Source organism: Bactrocera dorsalis, chromosome 2 (assembly GCF_023373825.1).
Source record: "Bactrocera dorsalis isolate Fly_Bdor chromosome 2, ASM2337382v1, whole genome shotgun sequence".
NCBI classification, from domain to species: domain Eukaryota; kingdom Metazoa; phylum Arthropoda; class Insecta; order Diptera; family Tephritidae; genus Bactrocera; species Bactrocera dorsalis.
In genome coordinates this window covers 103,365,025-103,381,361 of record NC_064304.1, presented here as the reverse complement: position 1 = coordinate 103,381,361, position 16,337 = coordinate 103,365,025, and the positions used below count along the sequence as shown (strand labels likewise).

Genomic DNA, 16,337 nt, shown 5'->3' with positions numbered 1-16,337 from the left:
AAAAAAAACAAAGAAAAACTGGAACTAAATGTACAAGAAGATATTCTCATTTACATTGGTATTGGTATTTTAATGTAAGTACCACCTCTGTAGGAATAATATAGCCACAAGGTCTAGTCTAGATTTTCTTGCAGGACATCAGATAAGCCACCGGAACATTGCATATAAGATTATATCGAGCGTCTTGTGTAAAAGTTTAAGCCCACCGTCAACAAACTGATTAGTTCTTATCAGTGTGGCTTTAGGCCTGGAAAATCAAAAACTGATCAGATATTCCATATGCGTCAAATCTTGGAAAAGGCCCGTGAAAAGAGAATCGACACACCACCTCTTCGTCGATTTTAAAGCTGCTTTTGACAGCACGAAAAGAAGCTGCCTTTATGCCGTGATGTCTGAATTTGGTATCCCAGCAAAACTAATACGGCTGTGTAAACTGACGTTGAGCAACACCAAAAGCTCCGTCAGGATCGGGAGGACCACTCCGAGCCGTTCGATACCAAATGAGTTTTCAGACAAGGCGACTCCCTATCGAGCGACTTCTTCAATCTGTTCTTGGAGTCATGTCGTCCGAATGGATGAAAATATCTCTGAAAGTATTCGACGCAGTACTCGCCGGGGGAAGCAGAGGAAGAGGAAGACCTCCACTCAATTGGAAAATCAAGGTGGGGAAGGACCTGGCTACACTTGGCGTCAAACAGTGGGTTGGAAGAAGGATTGGCACGCTGTTGTTAACTTGTATAGCGCGTAAGCGGTGTCTACGTCAGTAAAGAAAAAAAATATCAATTGAGGTTCATATTTGACATGAAAATTACCGAAACGGAATCGACAAATTAAAAAACTATTCACGTGTTCAGCTGTCTAGACTTGAGTTTGCGTCTTTATCGAAGAAAAACAGTAATAGAGGCGTAGTTACTATTTACTGATATCCATCCTTGAGGCGTGCTCAAAGAATATTGCACAATCAAAAAACTGCCAGAAAATATTAGTATTATTAGTACGAAATCTTGTCTTTCTAAAGACATAAAGCGTAACCCGAATACACTTATAGAGCACGAGATACTGCTTAATAAAGCCATTAAATAAAGGAATCTCGTATCGATCAGAAGCGCCTTGGGAAACAGGGAAGCAATAGAAAGTGTTGGCAAAAGAAATCAAAGAAAAAGAAATCTTCTACTGGGTACCAGGCATCGAGGGCATGCAAGTAGTGGGCGAGATTGCCAATAATGGTGTATGGCTAGCATCCGAAAATGTGAGAAAAATTGGGAAACCCATGCAATGTCTATACGATGATCGCGACAGAAGCATGTTAAAGAAAATCAAAATTCGATGGGACGAGCTACCTGGGTTCAAAGCAAAACTGCAAAAGTCATGTGCAAAACGGTAGATCGGAAGTACAGAAAATTCATATTGGCATTCGAAAGAAGACACTGTAGGAAGATAATGGGTACCACAAAGGACCCAAACAGGCCTTTGCGTGGCTTATGGCCTACAAGATTAACTTAACGTAACCTAATCTAACCTAACCTAACGGATTTAATCTGCCACGAACCAAAAGAACTTTCTCCGACTATTGCGCATTTTCCTACAGGGTATGCCATTGTTTCTGTGTATTTGTAGCGCACATATACACTTTACATGTAATTTTGGTAAACTAGTAGTAAATATATTGTGTGATGACGATGAGCTGCGCTTAAACAGCAGTTTATTAACGAAGTCAGGAGTGAGCACAGTCAACCGGTGCAACTCCACATACAACAACACACAACACAGAGTGCAACAATGAGTAATCTACCTATACTGGTAGAGCTGGTACCAAATGGAATGCCTGTGAGTACGAGTATGAGGCGCTGAGCACGCAACCAACAGCACAGCCAGCAAACCAGCCGGCAACACAAGCAAACAGCGGCAAGCAAGGCAAGTTACCTCAGCCACTTACCGCACTGCTCAGCACAGCTAGCAGTTAGTGAAGCAGTCAATGCTTGAAACGCGCTCACCAAAGCCAAACGCCAGTTAGTCGGCTGTTGATGTTCCTGGAGAGAGCTAGACCCGGTGCTGCCGTTGAATAATTTTATATATTTGTTTAAGAGCAACGATTTTTTTTTACGTTTTTTTTATTCAGCACTACTTTTTATGTACATACATACAAACAGACGCAGGTATATAGCGATGTATGAGTAAAAATGTGCCGGAAAACGAGTGTGTTATATGCAAATTGTTGAGCGTCGGGTAAAAGATATATTGTGGATGACTCTATAGTGGGAATTGTATGTGAAAAATTGCGGATATTTTCGAAATATAAATAAATACTTGCTTTTGTGCATATACTTACATACATAGGTATATGTATATGTATGTATAGAAGTGTGAAATAATTAAAGAGCTGAGTTTGCAGGAAAATTGCGCCAATTTCGGTGGATTGGGATATTTTAAGCTGCTTGAGGCAAAAGTTAATAAACAAAATAAATTTTTGTAGCAAGCAGTGAGATTGAAAAAAATTGTAAAAAATTTAATAATAATGAAAAAAATTAAGAAAAATTAAAAACAAAAATAAAAAAAAATTAAAAAATTAAAAAAAATAAGGAAAATTAATAAAAAAAAATAAAGTATAATTAAAAAAATTAAGAAAAATTAAAAAAAAATTAGAAAAATTAAAAAAATAAGAAGAATCTAAATAAATTTAAAAAATTAGAAAATTAATAAACCACAATTTTTTTAAACCAAAAAATATTTTTTTTTAATAAAAATATTTCTTTTTAATAAAAATTAATTTTAATAAAAAAAATAATATTTTTTTTTGTAAAATAAAAATACTTAAAGCAGTAATACTAGAATATTTCAAACTGTTTAAGGTGCATAAAAAGCAGCCGTAAAATAAGAAAACCGTCATATACGTGTGCATACATACAGTCGCGTGTAAAAAGTTAGAACCCAACAAATTGTTGGCGACAGTAAATTGCCTGTCTTGTGTTATTTGTACATAATACATACAGATACACTACCCAGCTCCAAAAAAGGCCTACACGCTTACTAATAACAAACCGGCTTTTGTCGATGACGTAGCAAGGTGAAACGGCGCACACACAGTGAAAACGAATAAATGCTTATGACGCGAACTTATGTATGAATATATGTATGTACATACATACATATGTTCCAGTGCGCTAGCCGAGACGTAGCTAGATCATTAAGCATTTTTTGATATAAACACATACATATGTACATGCTTATATGTATAAAATAGCAAAAACAACAAATAATAATAATTTTTTTTCGCATTTCCTTTTAAATATTTCGTAACCGACAGTCTGTGTTGTCGCTGAGAAAGAGCGCCAGAAGAGATCGTATTACAAACATAAAATAGACAGATCAAATAAAAACACACACATATATATGTACATATGTATTTATACAATATATATGTACATATTTATACAATATATACATACATATGTACATAAATATATGCCTATTAAGAAAAATATTAGTGGAACGCATTGCGCTGGTGGTTGTGGTAAGCGCGATCAATGATTAAGTCGATGACGTTGCAGATGACAGCAAAAACAAGAACAACAACAACAACGGCTACAACAAAAGCAAATAAAGCGCCTGAGAACATGATAAAAGTGGTGGCGAGAACGCCTGCAGCAAAAGCAACAACAAAAATATTAGATATAACAACAACAACAATAACCAGTACAATAAAACCAACACTATCTACAATGTCAACAGCAACGAACACTACCACCGATATGCATTTTAAAGCCGCAAACAGTGAGCGCAAGCGCAGCTGCCACACGACGCCGCAAGCCATCAGCTGTTGCGGAAATAATTATCAGCACAATAATTATCAAAATAATAATGATGGTAATAATCAACACAATAATGTTAATAATTTTCAAAATAAAAATAATAAAAATTATCAACAAAATAATGATGCTCATAATGAACATAACAACGATAATAATAATGAACATAATCGTAACAAAAATCAGCTTAGCAAAAATAATAAAAACAACCACCGCAACAATTACAATCTTCCACCGTTATTTGCATTTAACCGGCATCTAGTTCATGCCACACTTCTACTACTAGTCTATGCCGTGTGCAACTGTTGCGCCGGCGCTGTTGGCAGCAATGAAAGTTTAGCTAACGCGCCTGCCGAGACACGCCTATTGCAGCGGCGGCACACGACGGCCATCGTTAAGGACAACAATGCCGCCACAGATGATGCGAATCTGGTTTTCGTGTATAAATGCTGTGAAAAATTCGAAATTCATGTGGACGGCCTCTGCACGCAGGTCAATGAGAGTGGTAAGGCAAGAGAAATGGTACTTCTTTTTGTGAAAACATTTAAACACGCAAAAAATTATATAAAAATAACAATGAGTCAAATGCAGCAAAAAGTCAATTAAATGGTAGGGGTTGCGTGATAGCTTTAAAACCGGTTGTGATTTGCATAAGAACCGTTGGTTACGCTGCACGTGATGATGCCGTTAGAAATTGTGCAATACCAATTGGTTTTTATATAAAAGTTGCTTTAGGTTTATGTAATATAGTACAGCGGGTTGATTGACAGGGAACAAAAAAGTTTTTTTTAGGGATAATATAAATTTGTTCCTCAGTTTTTGAGATATCTCAATGAAATCTAGTACGCGGGTGCATTTTGATATTATGTTGATCATTTGTTGAAATCGGCAAGATCGCACAACTATGCATATCACATATGTATCTCCCATAAAACTGATTGTTCGTTTTTTCAGACTTTGCCTTAAAAATCGATGGCTCGAAACTGGTTTAGACTCATAATCTCTTAGGCAAAATTGTTCAGAATGATCCATAGAACATTTCCCTTATAATCGATTTTATAGAAAAAACAAAACGACCCGCTCTAATACCTGTATATACGCTTGGGATTGAGGCAAATTGGTGAACTCCTACAACTAAAGTACTTCCCAAATCTCCAGAAGTTGGTTCTTAATTGAACCTCAACTGCAGAATATAATCCTTTCCTAACAATAAGACTATTTTTTATGGTAGCTTAAATTGGGATGTGATTCAGTTATGAGCTTGAGTACCACCTAAATATGTACCGTAGGAAATGTACTATATGTATGTATTTATTCGACATTCGCTGTGCTCAAGGTTCTTGCACCGAGAATAACTTCCGACTGAACTTTCTACGTATCGATGGGCAGAAGTGAGATTTGAATGTACTACTCACGGGATGAGAGCCTCTCCTCTTAAAATTGTCTGTTCTAACAGCTGCCAATATTAACAGTAGATTCAGTTGAAGTCGTTTTCCTCAAAGTCCTATATGACTTTTCAGCCCAGGTGTAAATGAAGAATATTGAACCCGAACATGGAATTATCGGCCGTTAATGAGTTTTCCATACAAGGACTTGATTTTTAACGATCAGTTTTTAACTCAGCTATATGGTATAGTGGTTTGATCTAAATAACTTCATAATATTTTATATACTCTGATCAGGATATAAAAATATAAGGTAGTAACAGAAGCGCCGATAAGTCTTTGGCCTCCATGCTTTAGTTGAATAGTGGTAAGATACTTGCTTTCATATATTTTTACAGTTGAAAGACGCTTTAATTGTTGCTTAATTCTTCTACATTTTTGAACCCGGTGAAGCTTCATTTACCAAGCAAACCCTGATTTTCTATATTTCATTTTCTACCTTATGTCTTCGGATTTCTTTTTGTGGTGCGAATATGAAAGTCAAACGTACATACATACATATATATGTATGTACGTATATGTATATATATGTATGTAGATATATTACATATGACACATGTCAAATCAATATACTTTAATTTATTCAATTGATTTTCCTGTGTTCGGCCTACGCTTGTGTGGGCGCCCCCAAGCCTATTGTCGTGCTTCTAATTTTCCACAAAATATGAATACTATCAAATTTCCAAGTTAATCATAAGAAATCTATAGATATCCATATGTATGAAGCAAGTTGAAAAATACAAGAAAAACAACAAAAAAATCATTTAATTTGTGGCAGCTCTAGAATTTCCAAGTACTGTCGAAAACTACCTTTGATTAACTTTAAAAAATATAGCATATTTAAACCAATTTCCTCATAAAAATAAACCATAATATGTCAAATGCATAATTCTGTACGAAAATTGTATGGATGAGTGAAGAAATCACTAAGACTCTCTGTTTAAACAACAGTTAGCTTAAAAGGTGCCACAGTTCAGACGTCAAAATTGGCTAGTTCGGTTCATTTTCAGTATTTCTCAGTTAGAGGACACTGAATGTAGGCAGAGGAACTTTTTCTACATTCACACAAGGAGGGTTTCTTCTTGAAAGCATGATCAAGTGATTTATCACCTCTCAGTTACCGTTTAGGTACCCGAAAAAAACTAATAATCTTTGCAAGACATACCTTGAAGTAGATAGAATGTTGCCACATATCATACATAAATATATTTTTTTGCTCGACTATTAGATTAGACTTACACTACTGTAAAAGAGACCTAAGAATCTACCTAAATCTAGTCTAAAAATGCGAGCTGTAACTGTGTGTATCGGAGCGGGTCGTGTTTTTTCTATAAAATCACGTATCCGGGAGAGGTTCAACGGTTTTCTCTGAACAACTTCGTGAAGTTCAAAAAATCTGAATAGTCGGTTGCATGGGAGATATTATGTTATAGTTCTACGACCTGTCCGTATACGACAAATGAATAATAGAATATCAAAATGCACCTACATATTAACTTTAATTGGAATATCTCAAAAACTAAGCAACAAATTTTTACAATCCCCAAAAAACTTCGCCTTAAAATTCGCTGGTTCGTGAGCTGTTTTAGATCTATAGTCTCTTAGACAAAGTTGCTCAAAATGAACCGTAAAACATTTTTCGCGAACACGATTAGAATGTAGAAGACATTAGGAAGGTATTCTTTAAGGTACAACTACAGTGTTTGTGTGTGTATAAAAATGTGTCGCCTCAACAAAATCTTTAGAGAATCTAAAATGTATATTAACTTAGTGTTGTTGGTTACTTTCGAAGAGTAGCTGACCTAAAAATGTATGATGCAAGCTAAACTTTGTCTTGGTGATGTCTAAATTATGCATTGAAATTGCTTAGCGGATGCACCGCGCTGCATTGGGCGCCAACTAGTTCGACAACAATAGATTTCCCTTAAGGACAATTTCTAGGAACCACACAAAGTTAAAATAAACTACATAAATGTATACATGTATGTGTAGGAGGTGACAATGGTCGAGCACAATGACGTCACGCGGCCTCGTTTAGCTAATTTAATGTTGTGCCTTCCAAAGCGCGCGCATTTGTGTGTCAGTAGAAGACTTCGCACACTTATTTCCTAACCTTCTTTTTTATTAATGTTCCCAACAAAAAAAAAACTAACAAACAAAAAGTCGAGTTGTTAGCAATAAAACGTGCTTCGCAGCTACTCACAACGGATAAAAGAAGTATAAATGTCTGTCTGATTCTTTAACGGATCGCATAAATGGAGGGAAATGCAATTTATTAGAATTAAAGAAATGTGTAGCACCATCCACAACATTAAGTTTATAAGGTAAACAGAGCGCAACAAATCATTTTAATACAGAGTTCCATATATTTTTGCATACCAATAGCTGTACTAAGCATATTAGGGTGGTTCTTTGGGTGGGTTAATAACAGAATTTAACTTTTTAGCATCCCAATTGAATGATATGAAAATTATACTACAAATTAATTATTTAAATAATAATTACATTTATGACCCCTGATTAGGTTTACATTGTGACAAAAAAAGTATAAAAAGTCAAGTCAAGCTCTGTTGCCATCTCTCTAACACTTGCCTGAGGATTTTCAATCACCATATCCCTCGCTTTTTTAATATTTTCATCAGTTGAAAAGGTCGAAAGTCGTCCAGAACGAGGCAGGTCTTCAATGATCTCTCAATGTTTGGAAATACGAATGTAAAGCTTATTTCCAAAATTTTAGCACCACCCTAATGTAAGCATATCAATATAATAAGGCAATAATCTAATTCAATCTGCTATGGTCTTTTGAATTGCTGACTCATACAGGAATGAATGCTAATTTCTCTTTTGTGAAGCATAACAGTAAATGTCAGCTGAGCCTTACTCACTTAATTTAAATTCTAGTGAAACGAAGTTTGATTTCAATGAATTATATTACTTTGTTTTGAAGTTTGAAGCAGGAAGTTAGAAGAATTGATAGTTTAAACGACTCTACAATGTGTACATTATTAGTAAATCTATCTTTAAAAAAGAATAAATAAAAAAATGAAATTAAAAATTAATAAAATAAACTTTTCAAAACAGAATGCACTTTGGAAATGGCTTAGGAACTATACTATGTACATACATACATACATATGTATGTGGCTTGTATATATAATTTATCAATGTTTTTAGAAAATATTTGAATTATCTTATATTTATTGTTCATTTATCAAAACAATAGAAAATTACGATAAGTGCAAAATAAACACTTAAATTAACGCGAATGTAAACAAACACCAACGTAAGTGGTTGCAGCTTTAATCTTTTAAATTTGCACCAATTTCCAGTCAAAGAAAAAGTTCTACCAAAAACATATCATAGTACATACTAATACGAGTATTTATACTATATGTTAGTTAAATCACAACAGCTGCGATCAGCCAAGAGGGTTTTCGCTTTTCCATATAACCTCTTAAAATTGGGAATTAGTCATCCTACTGATGCTCAGGAATTTGCATATTCGTATCAGCAAAGCAATTATGTGTAACAGTATGCAACAACAACAACAAATTATAACAAAAATAGCAAGTGTAATTATAACACACATAAAGGGTGTTTATTTGAGCGACATCGGATTACAAAAGATGGGATCATAGATTCTTCGAATTTCCACGTAACAGCTTTTTAGAATAAAAATCAAAAGCTATCTAACATAATTGAAGTTTATAAGCTTTTTTTAAGTGAAAGCTCTTTTAGAATGAAGCAACAGTCTACCGATAGTGAAATCACACAAGCTTTAGTTTTTCGAAAGCTCTTCACAAGTATCATATAACGAAAAGTCACAAGCTTTTTTCGCTAGTGAAAGCTCTTTAAAGCTTCCGGAGTATGCATTTCAGTGCTTAATTGAATTATTTTTATAGCGGAAATAACAAGGGAAGTACGAAATTCCTCTAGTGATCTGTTAAAATCTATATTCTGGTGAAAGCTTTTCAAAAACGGATGAACAAGCAGGGTTTAGCGAAAGCTCACAAACATTTTCTTTTTTTTTTATAACGGAAATAACGAAAGAAGTAAGAAAATCGTCTGTAAAAGCTCTTCAAAGCTTCTGAAAGTTCCTTCTAGTACTTAATGTAATATTTTTAGCGGGAATAACGAAGAAGGTAAAAAAAAAATCATCTAATGATCTGTTAAAGGTTGTATTCTTTTGAAAGCTCACAAGCTGTTTTACTTGTGAAAGCTCTTCAAAGCTCCGGAGTATGCATTTCAGTAATTAGTAAATATATTTATATAGCGGGAATAACAATTGAATTAAGAATATTTTCTAGTGTTATATTAAAGTTTTTATTCTTGTGAAAGCTTTTACAAGCAGGGTTTAGCGAAAGCTTACAAGCCCTTTTCCTTTTTTTATAGCGGGAATAATGAGCGAAGTAGAGCTGTGAAAGCTCTTTAAAGCTTTTGGAGTATCCATTACAGAACTTAATGAATATTTGTATAGCCGGAATAATGAGAGAAGTAAAAAATCGTCTAGTGACCTGTTAGAGGCTTTATTTTGGCGACAATTATTCATAACCGGACGCACAAGCAGGGTTTAGCAAAAGCTCACAAGCTTTTTTTCTTCTATTTTATAGCGGTAATAACGAGCGATGTAAGAAAATCGTCTCTGAAAGTTGTTCAAAGCTTCGGGAGTATTAATTTTAGTACTTAAGGAAAAGGAAAAAAACGTCTTGAAACATAAAAAACTCTCTCACACAGGAATCTTGCTCGAAACAAATATTGTAACTCGTACTCTGACCGATTCTGTTAACCATTAAACGATCGTATTAATTAAATATAACCGTTAACTTATTACCGTTAACTTTTTTAAATACATACATACATACATAAATAATTATCTGTGGTGCCAAAAGCGTTTGCAATTGCGCTCAACCACTCGAACGATCTGCGGATAAACAAAGAAAGAACAGACGTTTTCACCAATACACACACAGAGAAATATACAGAAACTCAGGAGCGACACAAACAAAGAAACGACGTGTGTTTGGCCAGTGGGCACTGATCGCCAGATGTATCACTTCATAATCGCTTTACTTTGTGTCGGCGTAGATATTCTCGTGCTGCTAATAACATTGCAAATAAACAATCATCATCAACAACAACAACAACAAGTGATAAGAAAAACTATGAGCGATGGAGAAATGGCATGAGTTGAGAAGTTGCCTCATGCCCACCAACTAAGGAGTAGCAATGCAATTGCACAATAAAATGAAAGAAAACTAAAAAACAACAACAATAAAGCAGAAGTCATTAATCAACTCATCAGGCAGTTCGTTTTTGGCTTCAATTGCAATTCGCTGCAAATGTAAAACAAAAACAAAAGAGAAAATAGGAATAAGAAAATAAAGTTAATTGATGAAATGTAGACAGACAGCTTATTTGGCCGCACGCTGGTCCTGGCTGCAGTTGTACACATGTATATACATTTGTATGTGCATACTTAGGCCATTGCATGCGAACGCACATTGCACCGTTTATTGTGCTCATTTCCAATATTGTATACCGTAATTGTTTGCTTCCTCATTTGGCAGACGAGTTAGAGGAGCGCATACAGTGCTTGTAAAAAGTATGACGACAGCAGATCATTTATGAATTTATGTTTGGTTAAAAAAATTTTCACTTTAGTTTTAATAAGAAAATGAGAACAAATTTATACTTTTGATAGATAAAAAAAAAAAAAAAACAGAAACATTTTTTGAAAAATCAATTTTTTTTTGTTTTTTTTTTTTTAGGAAAAAAATAATATAAATTTAAAATTCTAATTCACCGATATCGGACCATTATAGCATATAGCCACCAAACAAAAAACGATCAAAATTAAGTCTTTGTATGGAAAACTCCATTGATTAACGAGATATCTTCACGAAATTTGGTATAGATTATTGGCCAAGGCAATGTTATAATCCACGAAAATAAATTTCCAAATCGGATCACTATAGCATATAGCTGTCATACAAACCGAACGATCATAATCAAGTCTTTGTATAGAAAATTTTTTCATTGACGAGTCATCTTTACGAAATTTTTTATAGATTATTGGCCAAAGTAATGCTATAATCTTCGAAAAAAAATTTTAAATCGGACCATTATAACATATTGCTGCCATACAAAATGAACGATCAAAAAATCTTCACGAAATTTGGTTTGAAATATTTGCCAAGGCAGTGCTATAATCCTAAAAAAAAATTTTAAATCGGACCATTATAACATATTGCTGCCATACAAAATGAACGATCAAAAAAAAAAAAGGGTATTATATATAGTTTCGAAAGTGTATTTTTTTCAATATTAAAAAGTGTCCCATTTTTTATTTTACGCACTGTACATATACAAAAGTGCATAAAATCATAAAACTTCTACTGAATTTTCTATGTCACTGTTTATAAATGCAATTTCCACGATCGGCATTTGCGATATTACTAGATAACTGTCTAGCTACTGCCATTTTGGTCGAAAAAATAAATGCCTGTGGCGCGACAGCAAAACAACTTGGCTAGCAAAACAGGCGAGATGTGTGTGAATTCAATATATTTTTTTTTCAATTTTTGCTAAAAAGGTGTTTAACAGCTTAAAATATTTTATAGTGCAAAAAATAAACAATCATAGATATACACACGCGCAAACTTGATAATATATGTATGTAGTTTTCATCATATGCCACTTTATGCTTCCACACTTGCAGAGTACTTCCAACCCATGTTCACCAACTATCAGGGTATACACAATGTGGCGGTGAAATTCAAGTTCGTTATTGGCATACCGGCTTGTGGCACGATGCAGTCATGGCCCATATATCATTACCAAGGTGTAAGTAAACGCTAAAACTTTACATACTACATATATTCAGTTACTTAAGCGCTAGCCATTCATTGTTATGAAATTGAATACTTAAGTAATTGAGTGTTTGGAGTGGCGTTACAGTTGGGCAATGACCACATACACACACATATATGTATGTGTATATGTATATATAAGTACATATTTATTTTCTGCAGAGCGCTGATCAGCTGGTGCTTTTGGACGATGGCAAGTTACGCCACTACACCAACTCTAATGAGGAAGAGGATGAGCTGTATGAGCACACAGACTACGATGCAGATTTGGATGATGAACGGAAGTCACTCTTTCATGATTATGCGGCGGGGCAATATTGCATAGATAAGGTAAGTAAAACGGTTGTGAAAATTGCGAATTGTTTACAACGCTAAAGAAATTATGACAACTTGAAATGTGAGGTTAGATCAGATTAAAATATAATTATATAAATTTTCTCTCTTTTCACTTATTTCTAGGCCATTTCTACAACAGGTCAGCATAAACAAGTGCTCTATGCGAACATTTGTTTGGCGAAGCGTGAAATTAAATGGTCGGATACAACATTTTTACTGCGTAAAGTAATAAATCCCATATTGCATGGCATATCCTTGATACTTTTATTGCTCATATCGATTATCTACTTTATACTGCCCACATTGCGGTAAGTAAAATATAAAAAGGCAACAAAAAATGCCATTAAAAGTGCACTAAAATCGATTGTTTGTCATTTTCACTCACAACAGTGATCTGGTAGGCAATATTATAACCACCATAGCGGTGTGTATGATGATGGTGCAGGCGGCGGACTTTGTGCGCATCTTCACGGAGTTCTCGAACCACGTCAGCTTCATTGTGGCGGGTAACTAAGACAAACTTCTAACATACTTGGACAAACTTTTTTTTCTATTTTTTATTATTATTCTTTTATTTTTTTTACAGATATTATACTGTACATCAGCTTGCTGGGCGCCTTCTTTTGGCTCAATAGCTTCGGTTATTACATTTGGAAGACGTTCCGTTCACGCAATGTCTTCCTGCGCGTCACCGATGGACGCAAATATTGCTATTATTCCGCATATGCTTGGGGTTTGACCGCGCTGATGGCTGCTTTGGCGGTATTTGCGCATTTCTTTCTCGACGCCGATTCGTATAAGCAACAATATGTTATCGGCGATCAGCAGACAATCGGTTGGCTGGGCATTTGGATATTTTTTGCGCCTATCGCATGCATAATACTAATCAATATATTCTTTTATGTGACCACATTGAAGTTGATCAATCGCAGAAATGTCTATGGACGCATACAACATAAGCTGCGTGCGAAGTGAGTGAAAGCATGATGCGATTTATGTACAAATATACTAAATAACATACTTTTTTCTTTGTAGTTTCATAATGTTTTCTTGGATGCTGCTAATCATGTCGATTGCGTGGCTCTTCTTTGTGCTCTCGCTGATGCCGTACGAAGGCCTACTCTACGCGCACGTACTAGTCAATGCTGCGCAGGCGCCGCTGTTACTCTACATATGTGTGCTGCGTCAGAAACACGTTACATTCCTGTTGAAAAAGTCCTGCTGCTATAATGAACCGCCATCAACCAATGATTGGGGCGATGAAATGCATTATATGAATTGTAATGATTACTGAGATAAGGCGCGCGTTAAGAACGCGCCCAAACAAACGCTACCAACGTTGGCGCAGCAGTCAACGTGTATATTCCCCGATGGCATACCCATCGTGCCAGTGACTGTGTATCGACATACGTCGGTGTAAATGGATTCAATGGAATGCCTTGGAAATTTGTGTGTTTTGGTGTTTTGCTGTTAAACTCTGGAGTCTGATCAAATACTTAGTTGTAAGATGGAGTAAATCAATACAATTGTACAACACTATACCAATAATAACTGAACTCTCATTAATTTTAGTAATTTTATAACTGTATCGCAGTGTATGCGATATTCGAATTTCGAAATTCCATGCAGATAACTCATTGAACGCCTAAGAAGTGTACTTAAGCATTGAAATTATTAGTTTTTCTCGAAATTAAAATAATTTTATAATTATTTGTGAAGACTTTAAACTAAAATAATTTAAGTAATATTAATAAAATTAAGTAACAAGTTGACTGCTTAATATTTCTTGCATAATTAAACATTTTGAAGGCGGCAAAAGGATTGACGAAATATAATTCATTATAGCCGGGTTTTCATTACGTGTCGGGTGCCAAACCCAGCGCACAACACTAAGTAGGGATGGTTCACCTTCTCACTTTAGCTTGCTTTCAAACAGATATTCTTTTGATACCCAGAAGATAGTTGGTCTAAGACCGGAAGTCGTGACCTGCTTGAGCCATATGTAAAATAATCGTTTCTGGCCACACCCAAGTGAATGGCGATCAGAGAACTTTCCTCACTTGGGGTACTTCTACACATGACTCTATAATTTGGCTTACTTTTTTGTTGTTATTATAATTAAAAATTTGAGGTTAACTAATATGGGTAAGAAAAAATAAGCATGTTCTCACTTTAGGTCACAACTGAAAACTATCCGCCCTCCCCGCGACATTCGGATCTATGTAACCGGAAAGGACACGGCTTGTCGGCCAAAGACTGGACAGCATTCCTCCATATTACTTCAGTAATATTTTAGTTACTACAACAACTGAAAAGTCTAAGAAATTTGTTTCTACTATTACACAAACAACAACAACAATATTAAATCACCTCTCGCTATTATTGTGATGGTAGGTAGTTAGCAATCTAATTTCCGAGCATTAAAAATACGACTTTTAAATATGATTTTGTTCGTCGTTTAAATTAACTCCTCTCAAAGCAGTTTATGCTGGGAGGAGCAGTATCTGCTGGGGCCTACCGTTGGAAGACTTTGATTACAGCTTATCTAAACCTTACCACCCTAACGGGGACTAGATAACCGTTACAACACTAACAATGCCCTCTTTAGAAGAATTTCACTAATTAGAAATGCACTTATGACTTACCTGACCGAACAGCTTTCCCTCTTCGCGTTGCACTAAATTACAGATTTGCGCGCGCACCAACAGGTGAGTATCATCTAATACGGTATTAAAGAAGCGCCGTGTAGGCAGTAATGCTTCCAAATCGATAATGAATTCCAAAAAACGTTCACAATATGCAACAACATTTGGTTGAACATCGCCTTCTAACGGTATGGTTTCCAATATACGCAAAAATTGTATGATTAAATTCTGCAAAATGAATTTACATAAGCAATGTGATTTTACAAAATGTTGCAAAATACAAATTTTTAGTCAAAACTTACCTGCAAAAAATGTCTTTCCCATTCGACTTCCGGTTTTGCACTGCCCTTTTCTTTCTTCTGCAAACGTCGCCAAAATTTACGCCATTCCGGCACTTCTCGCAGCTCTTGCTCTAAACGCTCTTCACAGAATTTCGAAAATACAAAATATTAGTTTTTTATACAATAGAAACCAATTAGATACTTACTTGGCTGCAGACAACTCCACATTGATAGCGATACTAAACGTTTTGCCTGCTCGCGACACAACTCGATTTCCATGCTATTAAAACAGTGATTGAGAAATATGAGTAACGCAGTTTTTTCACGCATTGTCGCGTGTCTGCCTCTACTATCATCCGTGGGTAAGCATGTTTCCAGCACGTGTCTAAAGAAAGCGGGAAACTCTTCCGGTTTAGCTTCGAATAGTGGCCAAACTTCCACACGTTCACGGAACTTTTCATTGACCATAGCCACAATGGACATGAGATGAGCATGCGTGGCTGTTTCACGTTTATAATTAGGCCACAAGTATTTCTCCAAGTACTGACTGAATTCCAGCATCATAATCCGCCGCGTCGCCGATTTATGATCCAAAATTTCACGACTATATATATCTTCGATAATATTGCCATTGTAAGGCAGTAGTTCGTCTGCTGGCGTCTCGGGGGACCAGTATTGTGATGCAAGCTGTAAAATGTGCACATAAGGTTTGTAAACGTTTAAAATAATTGTTGCATCAAAACATACCTGCCATATAATGTCGGCGCTGATTTGTGACACTGTCACGGTATGTGGATTTTGCTTGCTATTTGCGTCCGCCGTTTCGGAATGCTTACGTTTTTGCTTCATATTTTATTTCTTATTTTTATAAGAGAATAAACAGAAATCGAAATAAGGTAAATTATTTTTGCAATAGGAGACGAACTTGTGTTGATGTTGACAGCCGGCTGTTTAC

The 16,337-nt window shown here is 35.4% G+C and overlaps 2 protein-coding genes across 9 annotated transcripts in view; one reads left to right on the top strand and one right to left on the bottom strand.

Moving 5' to 3' along the window:
• The window catches only part of LOC105232689 (RNA helicase aquarius), a 26,715-nt gene extending 10,378 nt beyond the window's left edge, over window positions 1-16,337 (bottom strand). The window contains exons 1-4 of the mRNA XM_011214472.4: window positions 16,130-16,337; window positions 15,589-16,069; window positions 15,404-15,522; window positions 15,102-15,329 (exon numbers count right to left, since the gene is read on the bottom strand). Coding sequence (XP_011212774.4) covers window positions 15,102-15,329; window positions 15,404-15,522; window positions 15,589-16,069; window positions 16,130-16,231 — 930 coding nt within the window. The 5' untranslated portion in view covers window positions 16,232-16,337. The remainder of the gene's footprint in view (window positions 1-15,101; window positions 15,330-15,403; window positions 15,523-15,588; window positions 16,070-16,129) is intronic.
• Window positions 1,891-14,022, top strand: LOC105224990 (probable G-protein coupled receptor Mth-like 5). 8 transcript variants are annotated; one of them, XM_049448984.1, is made up of 8 exons: window positions 1,891-2,156; window positions 3,305-4,311; window positions 11,970-12,094; window positions 12,283-12,450; window positions 12,580-12,764; window positions 12,847-12,962; window positions 13,043-13,427; window positions 13,492-14,022. In XM_049448984.1, exons 2-8 carry the CDS (start codon window positions 3,525-3,527, stop codon window positions 13,748-13,750), a joined length of 2,025 nt encoding a protein of 674 aa, XP_049304941.1. In that variant the 5' UTR covers window positions 1,891-2,156; window positions 3,305-3,524; the 3' UTR covers window positions 13,751-14,022. The 8 variants fall into 8 exon arrangements, with proteins under 8 accessions (XP_049304941.1, XP_049304940.1, XP_049304942.1 ...); XM_049448983.1 differs by having other exon boundaries at window positions 1,891-2,264; XM_049448985.1 differs by having other exon boundaries at window positions 2,027-2,226.

What these genes read in the sequence shown, in the direction of transcription:
- LOC105224990 (XM_049448984.1), top strand. Translation starts at nt 3,525, where the DNA reads ATGATTAAGTCGATGACGTTGCAGATGACAGCAAAAACAAGAACAACA. An exon ending in CACGCAGGTCAATGAGAGTG is followed by an intron (nt 4,312 to 11,969) that starts GTAAGGCAAGAG and finishes CCACACTTGCAG; the next exon opens with AGTACTTCCAACCCATGTTC. An exon ending in CGTCAGCTTCATTGTGGCGG is followed by an intron (nt 12,963 to 13,042) that starts GTAACTAAGACA and finishes TTTTTTTTACAG; the next exon opens with ATATTATACTGTACATCAGC.